The sequence below is a fragment of the Heterocephalus glaber genome, unplaced genomic scaffold (assembly GCF_053883595.1).
Source record: "Heterocephalus glaber isolate CG9 unplaced genomic scaffold, H.glaber_assembly_v1.0 deba00001444, whole genome shotgun sequence".
Lineage (NCBI taxonomy): Eukaryota > Metazoa > Chordata > Mammalia > Rodentia > Bathyergidae > Heterocephalus > Heterocephalus glaber.
In genome coordinates, this window is record NW_028258297.1 from 8,450,740 (window position 1) to 8,466,062 (window position 15,323).

At 49.6% G+C, this 15,323-nt stretch overlaps 1 protein-coding gene across 2 annotated transcripts in view; it reads right to left on the minus strand.

Annotated features, from left to right (window-relative positions):
- Positions 1-13,287, minus strand: part of Sack1f (scaffolding CK1 anchoring protein F) — a 32,544-nt gene extending 19,257 nt beyond the window's left edge. The window contains exon 1 of one of the 2 annotated variants that reach the window (XM_004845559.4): positions 12,709-13,287. In XM_004845559.4, coding sequence (XP_004845616.1) covers positions 12,709-13,191 — 483 coding nt within the window. In that variant the 5' untranslated portion in view covers positions 13,192-13,287. The remainder of the gene's footprint in view (positions 1-12,708) is intronic. The other variant, XM_004845560.4, reaches the window with a different exon arrangement.
- Between the last annotated feature and the right edge of the window lie 2,036 nt (positions 13,288-15,323).

A 15,323-nucleotide genomic window follows, 5' to 3' on the forward strand; every position in this document is an offset into this window, starting at 1 on the left:
AATGTCTCTGGAGATGGATAAATATCTCTTAGGGGGCAAAATTGTGCCCCCCCCAACATGTACATATTAGACAGTTTCAAGTCCTTTTGTTTCTGTGCTTTTTGTTCCCCAGTGAAACATCTATATGCAGCTTTCAAGACTTAGTTAATTCTTGAACCCCAGTAATGTTAACCATTCTCTGCTTCCTGCCTATCTGTACTCCAGGCAAAGAACAGAGGAATGTCTGTCCAATGTCCTTTACCAGGCTAGCAGGGGCTGGCTGATTCTTTTCTGAATCCCTGCCCTTACAAAGAGCTCAGCATAGTCATTTCTCCATATTTGTGGAATGAAACCTAGACACAGAGTTTCACATCTATCTTAGCTGTTTCGAGCGGGTATAGCTTTGTAGTTTTCTCCATTATTTCACTAACGATAAGGCATTGAGATGAAGGGGAAAAAAAGATGCTGAGCAAGATTCCTGGTTGGGTTGTTTTGCCAGAAGGCAGAGTTGAAGTTCACTCCCAGGAGTGTGGAGAATGGAACAGCTGCCTCAACTTAAGGTCTGGTGGCTCTGTCTTTATTCTGCCCGTCAAAAATCCCAAAGGAGCAGCCAGGCCTGACTGAGGATGCTACATAACTCCAGGAGAGAAGTCTCAAGCCAAGGAAACCAGGCCAGGGGCAGGGCCACCCCCAGCATGCACAGCAACTGCCTTTGTGCAAGCTACAAAAAGGTGCCCTCCTCCCTGTGCCAGAGAGCAAGGCTGGGGAGTGGAGCACAGCTGCATGTCAGCTCCACAAGGTCAACTGGCCTTGTTCACATGCAGGGCACTATTATATTTGGCCCCTATACTCAAAGACAGTCCAGACTCAAAGAATTCCAGAGCTAGGAAGAAATGCAGACAGCAATTAGCCCAGTTCCAAGGTTAAAGTGACCCAACTGGGTCTTGGGAGATTTAGAACAAAAGTCCAGGCTTTTGACCCCATTCCTGGAATTTTGTGTACCATCAAGCTATCACTCCCCAGACGATGTGGATGTACTAAGTTTGGATCTACTCTAGCTAGAATCCCAGGCCACCTCTAGGCACACAAAAACAGGAGGCAAACAGACATGTGGGTAGACACCCAATACCATCCTTCCCTCTAGAGCCTCCCCAGCTCTGGTGGGGTGGAGTTCTGGGCTCTGGGGCAGGTGTGGCTGCAGGTATCCACCCCTTCCTCATCCAGCTCCATGGAGTGAAAAAATAAAAGGCCTCAGGTCAAGCCTGCTGACCTCACAGCCTACTGACTTCAGGAGCCTGTTGACCTTTGGGGAGGGTTAGTGACAGTCACTTCTTCTGAGGGGGGTGGGGAGCAGGGGACACTTTCCCACTGATTGCCTCTGAGTGAATTTCCCCCACCCCCACGCCCCGTGCCTGCCCTGCCAACCTCCCAGGGATATGGGGAGGTCCGGATAAGGTCATACCTATGAAATCCCAGAAAAAGCTGTATAGTTATGACAGGTCATTCATCAAACTCATTTGCTGTTAGGCGGAACCTCCTCCCCCTTCAAGCCCTAAGGTCCATCAGGGTACAGAAACAGCAGCTGGGCAAACAGGTCAACCTGCTGCCTCCCAGAACAGCCACCTGACTGGTTGTGGAGAACAGTTAGCTTGCCTGGGACTGAGGGCAAGCTGTCTTGCCTTCCCACTATGGAGGGTCCAGATATCTCTGACAATAGAATCTCCTCCTCTGACATCCTCCGACAGGGGCTCAAGGTCTACAGGGCTGCAGTTGGGGCTGTCAGACTTCAGTGTATGAAGAATTACCTGAAAGCTGGGAGGGGGTGGGAGCATGGGCTTGTTTAAAATGCAGATTCCAGGGCCCCATCCTCCAAGAATCTGATTCAGCAGGCCCATGAAAATGCATTTTAACAACATCCCTACCCCCAGTCATCCGCCCCTGCCAGATGATTTGAATGCAGGCAGTGGAAAGATCACCCTTTGAGTGAAGGCTGGTGACTGGAACAGCATATAGTCTGGAAGCAGAAAATCTCTCTGGTTGTGTGGCATTAAGTGAGTCATTTACTAAGCCTCGGCATCCTCGTTTTAAAGCAGGAAGGGCTACCTTTGCAGAGCTGTTCTGAGTTTTAAATGAAGTAGTGCAGGCGAGGCAGCTGCACAGGGCTGGCTTGTTATGAGTGATAACCTCTGCTCAAAGAGGAATGGAGAACAGAGGGGCCATCACTGAGGGAAGGAGACAGGCAGTATAGGGCCATTCAGGGCCCTGTGGCAGATGCGGAGGTGGAGATGTTGTTCCTTGGCTCAGTGTGTTCCCAGCAGGCCCAGCCCAGAGTGATGATTAAAGCCCAGGCATCATTGTGCTTCCAGAAAGGTCAAAATGTGAACTAATTGCGGGGAAGGGCAGCTCAATTAAGTAGTTTGCAAAAGCCACTGTTGGAGCAATGCTGGTGTCTACACCCGCACACTGAGCACACCACACACAGTGCTGTTAAGAGCAGTTACCAGGGTACGGAAACAATTTACCCAGGTTGGGAAGAGGACTCTGGGGACATGGCAAAGACCTTCTTGGTGATAAAGGCTGCAAAGGGCTCCATCTGAGTTATCAGTGCTGTTTACACCAGCAGGGAGCCAGCCACTGAATAACAAGGGTTTCCTTTAAGCTTCCCATCCAGGTACCTGGAGTGAAAGAGGAGGGAGGAGCCCAAAAGAGCAGATCTGTATGGTGCCCAAGGAGGAGCTTGTGCAGCAGGACCATCCACACTTCTTTTCTTCCTTCCAATCCTAGATTCTGGATTCACTAAGTCCAAAATATACTGCAAGTCTAAAAATATACACTAAGTTCAAAAATATACTGCAAGTGGAGAAAAAACACTATGGAATCAGAGGTTCCACACTGGCTGCAAGACCTCTGGCAGCTTATGGAACTTCTCTGAATTCCATCTGTAAAATAAGGCTACCTCAAGCCAGGTGTGTATGTGCATACCTGTAATCTCAGCACCCAGGAGGCTGAGGCAGGAGGATTGTCTTGACTTTGAGGCCAACCTGGACGACATAGTAAGTTCAAGGTCAGCTTGAACTATATATTGAGATTCTGTCTCAACCTCCTACTTCCCCATAGAAATAAGGCCACCTCATTGTTCTCAGGAAAATGAAAGACAATGATGGCTAGATAGAATCTTGTGTGATGCCTCCTCCAGGTGGTCAAGTCCCACCCTTCCTCCCTGCTGGTGCCTGGCACAGTGGGGCACAGTGGGGCACAGTGGGGGTCAGTGCCAGCTTGCTGGGATGGCACCTTATGCTGACCTGATTGTTCTCCCTCCCAGCAGATGGATCCTGTAACACAACTGGCAGCATGTCATCTCCCTACCCTAACACTCTTCCATGTGCTTTTCTTTTTCTTCTTCTTTTTTTCCCCAGTACCAGGGATTGAACTCAGGATCTTGCTCTTGCTAGGCAGGGGTGGCACCACTGAGCCACATCCACAGTCCTCCCTTCTGACCCAAAGACGCAGCCTCCTACTCCCTCCTCAGACACAAGGCTCACACCTCACAACCTCTGAACACACCTGGCGGGCTCAGGTCCTTGTGCCTCAACTCAGGCTGTCACCACTTTGTCTTGGTGGTGATGGAACTCTACCTCCCCTGAGGTCCCTGTCCCGGGATCATTCTCTGTGCCTAGTTCCCAGTGCAGTGTATGCCATCCCTACAGATGTCTGCCAAGCACGTGGTGCTGCTCCCCATTTGCCCATATGGGGGCAGAGACCTGGCCTGCAGTAGTTACACTACACAGATACCTCCATAATAGGGGCTTCCAATCAGAGAATGAGCATGGGCTCACCAAGACCAGGGTTCCAATGGGGTCTTGTTCCCCAAGTGGTTGCCAGGCTGCCCTCAACCCACCAGCAGGACATCTATACTTTGTCTTCCAGGGCTTCCCAGCCCTGAGGCCATGTTACATAGCAACAGGCTTACTAATTAGACATCATTACACACCAGGCTCCCTGGCTACACTGGCAGGTGTTGGAGCCTAATTCCACCCAGCCAGGCTGCTTCCTCCCTTGGACCCCTCAGCCTCAGTGCAGGGCTCTCTGTTTCTGACCCTGCAGGGCACCCATGGGGCTCACTTCTATTGCTCTGACCCTGTGAGGCTGTCACTCTTGATACCTGTACCCTGAGACAAGGTTGAATGAAGGGGGACATACAAAGCAGACCCAGCCTGGCTTTCCAGAGAAAGAGGACAGATGCACCCAGGTGAGCAAGGTCAACTAATTCAGCTGTGAAGAGCCATATGTGACCCACCAGGGAGTAAGCACAGCAATTCTTTTTAAGATCCTAGGCCAGCTTTTCCCTACCCCATGGCATGTTTCTGGGACAACTTTCCCAGTACTAAGTTGGTGTTAATTAGTGAAAATTATCTAATGCAAGCTCATTTTAACATTAGCTTAAAGCCAAACATAATTAGGAAGATAAATCAGCTGCTAAAAAAAAATCCAACGAAGATACACAATCGAGTGTTAGGATCATCTGGTGGTTTGGGTTATGGCCTTGAGCTCTCAGCACCATGCAACACATGGCAGAATGAGCCTGATCTCAAGGGGCACCTGCCAAGATATATCCTGATTGATCCATCAGGGCAGGACAACTGGAGCTGGCAGCTTGCCTGGGAGGTTCCAAGAAACAAGGGTAACTCGTGGCCATTGCCAGGTGATTTGACCTGGCCAGGCTTCCCCAGAGAAGCAAAGAAGAAGTTCAGGGAGGGGCCTGGTTGATGAAGATGGTCAAGAGCACATTTGGGTCATAGGAATAGCTTCAGTTGATGTGCCCCAGGCCTCCAGCCTTGCACCCAGCCTGCCCCACCTTTCCACAACTGGCTGATCAAGTCCCAGGAAGCCTCAGCTCACCTGGAGCTTAGAACATATGAAAATTCTGGGAATCAGACTCAGTTCCCACCCAGCACCACTATTACCAGCAGTAGGACCTTATCCTCTCTGACCCTCCATTTCTTCATCTGTTATGGAAAGTTGGTGGGTTGTCCTTAAAATTGAATGAAATCATATATTCTAAAAATGCTTGAGGGTGTAGCTCAGTGGTAGAGCATGTGCCTGGCATGTATGAGGTCCTGAGTTTGATCCCCTGTACTACAAAAAAATAAATAAAGGACCAATGAATTCTGGTACCTAAATGCTCAATAAATATTGGCTAGCAACACCCTTTCACCACCACTACTGTACTGAAATTTATTTTCTTTTTGTCTTGTACATTAAACTTTAAGGCAGGGTCCACATTTTATTTATCTGTAAATGTCCTGTATCTGCACATAGTATGTTCTCAGTAGAATGGAAAGGGGAGAAAGTAGTAGCTCCAGCTTAGGATGGCTGCTCAGGGGATGGGGCTGGAGATGGAAGCTAAGGACGGGGGGGAGGGATGACTGAGGTGACTCAGCCTAGGGGGAGCTCAACTAATGCCAGAGGCGGGGGGGGGGGGGGCACAGCCCTGCGCACCTTTGCTCTCTGCCCCGTTTCCTCCCTCCCCGCTCACAATGGAAGCTGGTCCCAGAACAGGCTCTGCTTTGTACATTTTAAGAAGAGGGAGTCAGAGCCAGTCACCAGCCAAGGTGAGGTAGCATATCTGGGGAAAAGAACACGGAGGTAGGGGTGGGAGGGGGTGCTAGGCTGGGAATTTCCTTAAGGCCTCAGCCTGTCAGGGAGAGCACAAGTCCCAAGGGCCCATAAAGTGGCTGTGAAGAGGATGATATAGATCCCCAGAAGCTATCTACACTCCGTGTCCCGATGTCACCTGCCCCATGTCGCTGGACAAAAAGAATCCTCTTCCCACTCACGCCAAAACAGAGCAGCTAACAGCCATGTATTTGCCTGTCCTCAGAACTGGTCTGTGAGCCTCCCAGGACCTGGCTGGTGACAGATATACTTTGAATGTTTCTGGAAGTTTCTGAAGGAAGATTTGGTTCAGAAGGGCAACCTGAAACTACAGAAGGAGGACACAGCCTTGAACTCAGACCTGGGTGGAATCCCAGCTAGCTTCTCATGAGATCTATAACCTTATGCTTTCCCTGAGCCTCAGGGAAAATACCATTTCCCTTCCAAGATGCTGAGAATTGGATTAATTAAAGCAAATAACATGCACGGTGTCTATCTCATCTCTCAACAGTGTTAGCCCTTCTTGAGAAATCCCTTTTGTCTACACACATTACTCACATTTCTCAAAATGCTTTCTCATAGTCTGACATTAGATTCTCAGTACAATCTTGTGAACATAAACATGGATGCCCAGGAAAGTAGAATGATTTGCCCAATGTCACCCAGTAGGCGAGGGAAAGAAATGGCCAGGGAAAGAGTGAGGACTCCCAGGCTCCTGCCTCCCAGCCCAGGACTAGCTTCCCTGGCTGGCCCTTCTGAGGCCTCTGCCCAATAGACCTGACTTTGTTATAGAGGAAACACAAGGAGGTCCTGAAGTTTACCAGGCCCCACCTCGTGTGTTGAAACATTTGGGAAAACACCCACCCTCAGAGTTTCAGGGACCCAAAGGGTAAGATTTCAGAGGAGCCAGCCCTCACCTCCCTCTCCCTCTCCCTCACCCAAGGTCCTACTCCTCTCCACCCTCACACTCCAGTCTGCTGGGGCCTCCTCTCCTCTCCTCTCAAAAGCGCTAGGTCTCCAGAGTCAAAGAACATGGGGAATCTTTCCAGACTGCCTTGGTGCTCTTTGGCTGAGCTGTGCAGCCAGTCAGGCCCTTCTGGGAAACATCCTCAGGGGACCTTGATGCCACAGATCTCCTCAGGCAGCTCAGAGACAGGTAGACAGCTGTCCTCAGAAATGACCACCAAATCAAGGCCAACAAATCAACTCAAACAGAGGGAAAGCTGGTCACTCTTAAAGGAGGAAACAGGAAATATCTCTGCCCAGAGCCTACAGCACTAACTCTCTAGCTCTAACCTCCTGGGTGGGGCACCAAGCTTCCTGGGAGGAAATTCGGCCTCTCTGCTCTTCCCACTAAGACAACAGCAGTTATTTTCCAGGACAGTTAGCATTTACATGACACCTTCTAGGATTCTTAGTTTTCACACAGTCTCTCCCTTTTGAAACCATCTAGAAACCTAGACATTATCTTCTCCATTCTGCAGTCAAGAGATTCAAAGAGAAGTGATTTGCCCAGAGTACAGTTGGGAAGTGGTCAGATCAGGACAGAAACTAAGACCTTTCAACTTCAGAACCTGCCCTCTATCCTTGATGTGAAACTGGGTCTCTATTGCTCAGGAATCTAGCGCCTGGGATCAGTACTTGAGCATAAAAGAGTGAGTCACTGAACCCCAGAGCCAAAGCACCCAGGGATTGCCAGGGATGCCCAGACAGGTTGGGGCAAGATCACAGAAGGGCTGAGAAGTGCTTATTCCCTGGAGCCTGGCCATTATCCACTGGAATTTCCTGGTACCTCTGAGCAAAGCCTATGTGGAAATTGTCACTTGCGGAAGGGCAGAAGAGTTAGGAGAGGGGACAGTGTGTGGGGCCTGCAGGTCCATAGCTGCTGGGGGGTGGGGGTGGTGTTTGCTGTTGATTTGTGCATTTAAATCTGTTTCTAAGAGGCAGCTCTGAAGCTCCTAAAGTCAGCTGTCCCTCCAAGATGAAATGGGAGGAGAACGGGAAAGGAGGGAGGTAGGAGGCATCAGGAGCAAGAGCCGGAACCAGCTCTCAGAAAAGGTGATGAAGAGCTAGGAAGCATATTATCTGATTCTCAGATTTTATAAACCAGTAAGATTTTTAAAAAATTATATATGAAAGCTGCTTTGTGGGGAGACATCTGCTCTAGCGCTGCATGTCAAGCCCCAGCACAGTACCTGTTATAGAGATGGTGCTTGGTACTATTTGCTGGATGTGGTTAAATAAGAAAAATGTCAATTGAAGCTCCTGGGGAGACAGTGGGCTCTACTCTGGGCAAAAGATGCCATCTGCAAAGCTGTGTTTCCTGGTGACATGAATTGGTGACCTCCTGTAAATTGAATTTACAGCACCCCCTGGGCACTTGTATCCCAGCTGTTCATTACTCCCTCCCATCAGCTGCCAGACCTTCTCCAGTCCCTCTGCCCCTTCCTTCCCTGTTCCTCCACCCTACTCCTGCAACTTAGAGCATCCTTCTCTCTGCTGCCAGGTATTCTTATTACTAAAGAATTCCCCTGGGGTAATGGGCAATTATTCATCGAGGACAGCTCCAGACACTTCTTGCCTGGAGAGACTGGTGGCCTAGATGAGGCAGTTGTCAATTCTTTACATGGGCTCTTGACCATCAGTGATAGAGGACTGAACCTGCACAGCCCTGCAAAGGTAACCGACAGAAGTAAGTTTCTGCTCTGCCAAAGCTCATAGCCTACAAGGATAAGATGGGCTCTGCTGGAGCAAGCTGTGTGGAACTTTTGCATCTGAAGTTTGATAAGATGCCAAGGAAGAGGTGGCCACTCAGTCAAGCCTTGAAAGAGGAAGGACAAACTCATCAACAGGCAGAGAGAGATAGAGTCAGGACCAGCCTGGTTACTCACCCCTCCCCTTTCTCCATCAACCAGGCAAGCCTGTTCCACTACCTGCGACAAGAGTGAAAAGGAGCAGCACCTAGCCTATGACAGCTACCAACAGCAGCCTCCCTCTCCCAGGCTGTGCTTATCATCTTCATAGGGCCACTGGCAATCCTGACTCCTGTGTGAGCTCCTCATCCTCGGTCTAAAGATGTCACTCCATCCTTTTGGACTCCTCTGTGAAATGAAGACAATCAATATCTGACTTAAAGTTATTGAAGCACCAAGGAAATTGGGCAGATTGCGAAAAGCTGGCTAGTTAGCTGGTTAGCTGGTGTATTTGGGTTTGGACCCAGGAACGCAAGGGCCAAGGAAAAATCTTTGAGGTGAGAGACAATAAGTTTTTTGCAATACACACTCAGCAGCCTTAAAAATGGATGCTGCTGGTCACAAGGGAGCCTGGGCATGAGGAGAGGCAGATGGTTTGGTGTCATCTCATCCTCCTTGTTGTGTTCAGACATGTCTGCAAACAGGCCCTCAGCATCAAAGAGCCTTCCGGGTAAGGCTAGTGCCCCTCCTGCCACTCCCTGTGTCAAGGATTTGTCATACTAAATTGCAATGCCACATTAGCAGACTATTAGGCTACTTAAGAGCAGATGCATGTTTCATATCTTCTTTTCTATTAATGTATACTTGGCATGCAATAGACCTCCAAATCTTTGCCCAGTGACCAAACAGATGCATAAGCCTTCCAAGTTGTCAGCCTGTCAGGATTGCAGTTGTTTAGTTCCTCTTGCTCTGGCTAGGCAGAGAAGAACCAAGAGTGTCCCAGGGAGCATATGGTCTTGCTATAAAGCACTGCCTGGCAATTACAATGATCTGAGCTGCCCAAGTGTGAGCAACTTGCCCTGGTCTTCTTTGCTGGCATGGCATAGGCCAGAAGCTCATTTCAAAGTCCATAAAGGCACCCTTTCTACCTATAGTTTAAGCAGACAAAGGACATCATTTGGTGACACTAAAATAAGCAGATCTCTCAAAGGTGGGGAGCCTCCATTCTACAAGTAAAACACAGCTGAATCTTTGATTGCTGGTTACCCTGCACAGCTTGGGAAGGGGTCTCTGACATTTGCAGAGGGCCAGGGAGCAGATAGTTTAGACTAACTTCCTCGAAGGCCTTTCTCCCATCCACAGCCTATTTTCACAACTGCCCTTCTCTCCAAGCTCCAATCATTTTCTTTTTTTTGTTTTTTGTTTTTGGTACCAGGGATTGAACTCAGTACCTTGCACTTGCGAGGCAGGCGTGGTGCCACTGAGCTAAATCCCTGGCCCCCCAATCATTTTCAAAGTACCCCCTAATTAGGCTCCTAGCTCTACATCCCAGAGAACCAGGAACAAAACCCCTCACTGACCTGTGACCTTAGGAAAGTCATGGCAACTCCCCCTGAACCTTAATTTCCTGTTTATTATTTGGGAACAAAAATTATAGCACCTTATAAGGTTATTTTAAGAATCAAGTGAAACAAAGCCAAATCTCTGGGACCTAGTTGGACCTGTCCAAGTTCTTCTGCCTTCCTCCAGGGTTACCCACTGTCTGCACACAAACTTCTCAGAAGTCTGCCCCACCCAGCCTCCAGGCAGCCAGACTCACCCAGCAAGCAAAAGAAACTCCCTCCCTCAGGGTCCAAAGGGAGGAGGAAGCAAAGAAAGTTGCTTGTCAGTTGGACAAACGGGTGGGTGTGCAGACCAGCCCATGAGGGTGTTCAGCCTTTAGAATACAGGTTAGGGACTTTAGTCTTTCGATAACCAGCCATGTGACTTTTGGGAAATCCCATTTCCTTCTCTATACCTCAGTTTCTTTACCTGTGATGTGGCACTGTACAGACACAAGGGACAGCAATTATTAAGGGCAGGGGTCCAGAAGGCCTGGGAGTTGGGTGAGTACAGATAAGATTAGAAGCTCCTGCTTCCAGGGTTACAGTCTCCTGCCTGGGACCTGGTTGAAGGACCCCCACCCCAGGCCCCGAACAGTCCTCAGATCCCACTATGACAGCTTTCTCCTGCCAGTCAAATCTCCTTGTCTTTTTTTTTTTTTTTGGAGAGAGAAAATAAAAATAAATATAAATCCTGCTCTGGGCCTGGAGTCTCTTAGTGAGAGACTGCCTAGTTTAGTTCTCTTTCCCCTTCCCAATTCTGCAACTCACCTCCCTCAGGGAACCTTCCATGTATGCACATCCAGCCTCAAAACCCCTCTTTCCTCCAGCATAGCCCCAGCATTTGAGTAAACTTTTGGAGGGCACAGGCTCCACCTTGAATCTTCTTTATGAGTAGTGCCTGGCATACAGTAGACATTCTGGAAGTAACTACTGCTTAAAATCTGCACTTGTGGGATTAATCCACAACTATTAACATTTCTGTTGCTAAATATTTAGAGTTAAGAAAATCCCACTAAGCAGGAGAGTCCTGTCAAACCATGTGGAACTAGAAGCCCCAGTGACCAGGAGCCTTGTCTCTCCCTTCATGTAACAGGATATACAACCTGTGCCCTAGATTGTGACCAGACTAGCTCCATTCAAGCTCCACTGCACCATTACTTTGGACAGTGGGGCAGGGTATTGCAGTGTTAAGAGGAAAGGCTTTGGTATTTGGGTCCTGGCTCAGCTACTTACTAGCTATGTAATCTTAGATAAGAAACTTAACTGTCCTGAATCCTGATTTCTTTTTCTCTAAGAATAAGGAAAATACCTATTTCTCCCAATGGTTGTGAAAAGCAAGCTAAAATGCAGATTAAGTCATTATAGCACAGTGAGCAGCATATAATAAGTGATAAATAAATCGAGCCTTTGTCAGGATTACATGAGGAGACCTGACCCCTTGTCCTGGTTGCCGCTTGCTGCCCAGCATTGCCACCCACTTTCTTTTCCCCTGCTCTGTGTTCAATCTTGCCTTTTTCTTCTGAAGAATGCAATACACAAAGAAAGTTCAGTCAGGCAAGGAACAATTAAAATGGGAGGGTGGAAATACCGAGTGAAAAATTAACCCTTCCTCTGAAGCCATCTAGATCACCCCTTCCAGGAAGAGGAGCCTCACCAATGGTTTTCCCAGCTTCCTTCTTCCTGCTTAGGACTAGTTGGCCTCCCAGGGAATCGGGTCTCCGGTGACACTCACAGGGCTGGGTTAAGATGGTAAACCTCAGTCCCTCCTGCTGCACATTATGAACAGGGCACCAAAGGCTGCCAGTGTTTCTTAACAAATCTCAGTGGCAGGGAGCTGGATTTAGCAAATAAAAAGTAGGATATCCAATTAAATTTGAATTTAGTAAGTGGTGAATAATTTCAGATCCAGTATGTCCCACACAATATTTGGGATAAACTGATACCACAAAATTTAGTGGTTATTTATTTGCAGTTCAAATTTAATGGACTATCCTACATTTTACCAAACACTACCCAAGTTCTCCTACCCAGAGAACAGAGAAAAGATTAAAGTCTTTTCCCAATCCACAACTAACTGCCCCCCTCAGTGTTCTCACCATCCACCCTGGAAACATCTTTCAACAACTCGAGCAGATGGGCTAAGCAGGAGCTTTTTCCTGAGCTTGAGAGTCCAGAGTCTGCCTTGTCAGAGTGCCCAGAACCATGCCAGACCAGAGCAGGTGCTCAAAATAGCTTCCCTCATTCATTGCTGGTGGCTTGAGCACCAGTGCTGGACCCAGGAGAGGAGTGAATGTGAGGGTGCCAGGTCAGCTTTGTCTGGATGGGGGCCCCTAAGAGCAGAGCTGGGTGAAGGTAGGGTTGGGGAGGTCACCCTACCAGTTGTTTTGAAGATCAAATAGGAAAATGGCCAGGGATACATTTTGCAAATCTCTGCGGAGAACACAGGTTAGGACTAAAGACCTGTGAGTAGCCCACTTTGCTACAGGGCCTCAGGGAGAGGGATAGGCAAGACAAAGGCATAGAAGCAGAGAGCCCAGAAAGCCAGCGCCTCTGGACACTGTAATAACAATGACTAACGTCTGTGCAGCACTTGGTGATTTGCCAAACACGTTCACATCCATCCTCTTTAGAGGATGGCCCACTAGGTTATGGTGCGTTATGAGACCATTTTCCAGAGTGGCTAGAGCGGCATGTATCAGGCTTTCCCGGGAGGTGAGGCCTGGCCCAAGAGGCTGGGGATGGGGTTCCACTGGTGTGGAGCGCAGGGCTGGGCCTACCTTCTGGGCCTGCTGGATCATCTGCCTGACCACCTGCTTGAGGTGTGGCGCCTTCTCTTCCTTGGGGGGATGGGTGAAGAGGGTGAGGCGGCTCACGCCGCGGAAGAAGCCGCTGTCCGTCCAGCCCAGGTCTAGAGGGGGCACCTCGGTGTCAGAGCGGTCTGGCCAGTAGGCCAGGGACTCGGTGGGCTGGGCCGGGGCTGGCGCGGCGCCCTTGGCTTTGGCTTTGCTCTTGCCCCGTGCGGCAAGGGCGGCGTCCTCATAGGGGCTCCAGGCTGCGCGGAGGGCCTGGCGCTCCGGGCTGGAAAGGAAGTTCCGTAGCTGCTCCTTCTGGACCTGGTCGCAGTAGGCCTGTTCGCCGTCGCGCAGCAGAGCCTCCAGCGCGGCCCGCCGCCGCTCGCAGTAGTAGAAGGCGGCCTGCGCCTCGGTCACCTTCTCGTTCACATGCGCCTCGTCCAGGCAGCTCACTTGGGACTCGGCCATAGCGCCGCGGCCGTCGGCCCTGGCTGACGGCCTAGCCCCTGCCCCAACGCGGAGGGCCCAAGGCCGAACCTGGAGCCGCCGAGGGGCGGGGCGCCTACCTGGCTGCGAGGTCGGCCTCAGCCCCACCCCCAGGCCGCCAGGCGGCCAATCCGCGCGGGCTGCAGCGTGGGAGCGGCCGTCGAGCGGGGCGGGGCGTCAGGTCCGTCCGGCGGGTCGGAGTAGGTGACCCCGCAGCCTTTGGACAGCTCCCGAACCGCTGGGCTTTCCTGGGACGCGATCGGGGCTGGGCTTTGTCGGGCCCAGCCCAAGTCCAGAGGCCCAGCGTGGAAAGGAAGTTGGAGCGAGGCCCACTTTAGACCCACGTGTAACCCCGGGCCCACCTCCAGCTGCTCCTCCGGCAGTGGGAGATGGACAACCTAACCCTTCCCGCAGCCAGCACCGCCCTCCCCGCTCCCCCCCGCCCCCCCGCCAGAGTCGTCGCAAGTGCGCTGTCATTTTCCGTGCAGGTACGGTAGGGACCAGGGCACGTGTTCTGGCCTCTGGGGTCACTAATCTGACCTAATGCCTGACGTCTCACTGCTGAACGGGATTTTGGTATGGGAAAACAAAATGTTAATGAGATCGCTAGCTTCACACCCACGTGTCCTAATTCTGAGATCCGAGGCCTCCGGGGTCTGTCAGTCCAACACCTTCACTACAAAAATTTCTTTGAAAAGAAAAAAGCCACCCAAACAGAAAAAGATGTAAGCAGCAGCAGTGGAAATTTACCCCCATTTTAATTTGAAGTGCGTGTGTGTGTATGTGTGTGTGTGTGTGTGTGTGCGTGTGTGTTTGGGCAAGATAGGCTGCTACAGGCCTGATTACTATATTAGTGATTCAAAATATATGTTTGAGCTCAGGGAAGAAAGCCTCGCAGGCACAGACACACACACACATACACACACACACGCACACACACACACACACACACACCCTACCGGCAGCTCTGCTGTTTCCTATTGGATTAAATACAACCTTCTTAGTCATTAACATATTATTTTGTTCATGCACTGCTATACAATTTGATTCTCCACATTCAAAATATTTTCAGATCATAGCAACCAAAGGTTCACATTTCTCTCATTTTGTAGTACAGCATCTCAGAACTGGAAGGAGCTTTAGAAACTAGTCCAATCTCTCATTTTACAAATGAGGAAATTGAGGCCTAGAAACAAGTGCTTTGGCCAGTTCCTGGTAAAAAGAGAGGCAGAGCATCGGGGTTGCTAGGCTCTGTAGGAGGCCCTTTCTCCTTTTCTTATTGTGTGGGTTATGGGGGATGTGGTGGTTTTTAACCCTGGAGGACGGGGAGGGATCACTTACCATTTCTATGCCTTCCATCCATGGTCTGGGAAAAAATGAGGGAGATTTTATTCTTTTTTTTTTTTTTTTGGTAGCGGGTACCGGGGATCGAACTGGGGTCCTTGCGCTTGCCAGGCAGGTGGCAAAACCACTGAGCTAAATCCCCAGCCCAATAAGGGAGATTTTAAAACATCTGTAAATTTTGTGATGATAGTTCCAGGCATCTTGGATCAGCCCAAAGATTGGGGATGAGTAGTAAAGTGCCTGATCTGTCCTTTGCCATCCCTGGAAGTGGAAGGCTACAGTCCAGGTAAAAACCCACTCTTAAGTACTACAGACAAATTCCATCTTTAGATTAGAGAGCATATAGTTTGTTTTATAGACTTAGGGCCCTACAAGGGCCAGATCCTGTACCCTGGGAACACAGAGGAGCTCAGGAGAGAGGAAAGGAGGAACAAAGATAACACAAGCAGTGTGATGAAAAACAGTGCTCAACACAAGTGTGATGAAAGTGTTTTAATAAATGTAGTCAAGTGTTTGGGAGCAAGTTGGCTCAACAAATATTTACTCAGTGCCTACTGTGTGTCTGGCACACAGTTCAGGCATATTACTTAAAGACTGAATTAGGGCCAAGAGAATGAATGGTATGGGTAGGGAGCTTCAAGGTCTCTGAAGGGAAAAGCAATTAATCTGCCCAGTGGGATATGGATAAGAAGGGCTTTGCCTATTAGGAAGAAATTTTGAATGGACTCTGAAATAATGAGAAGAATTCAAGGATAGGAGAAGGTTTTGAG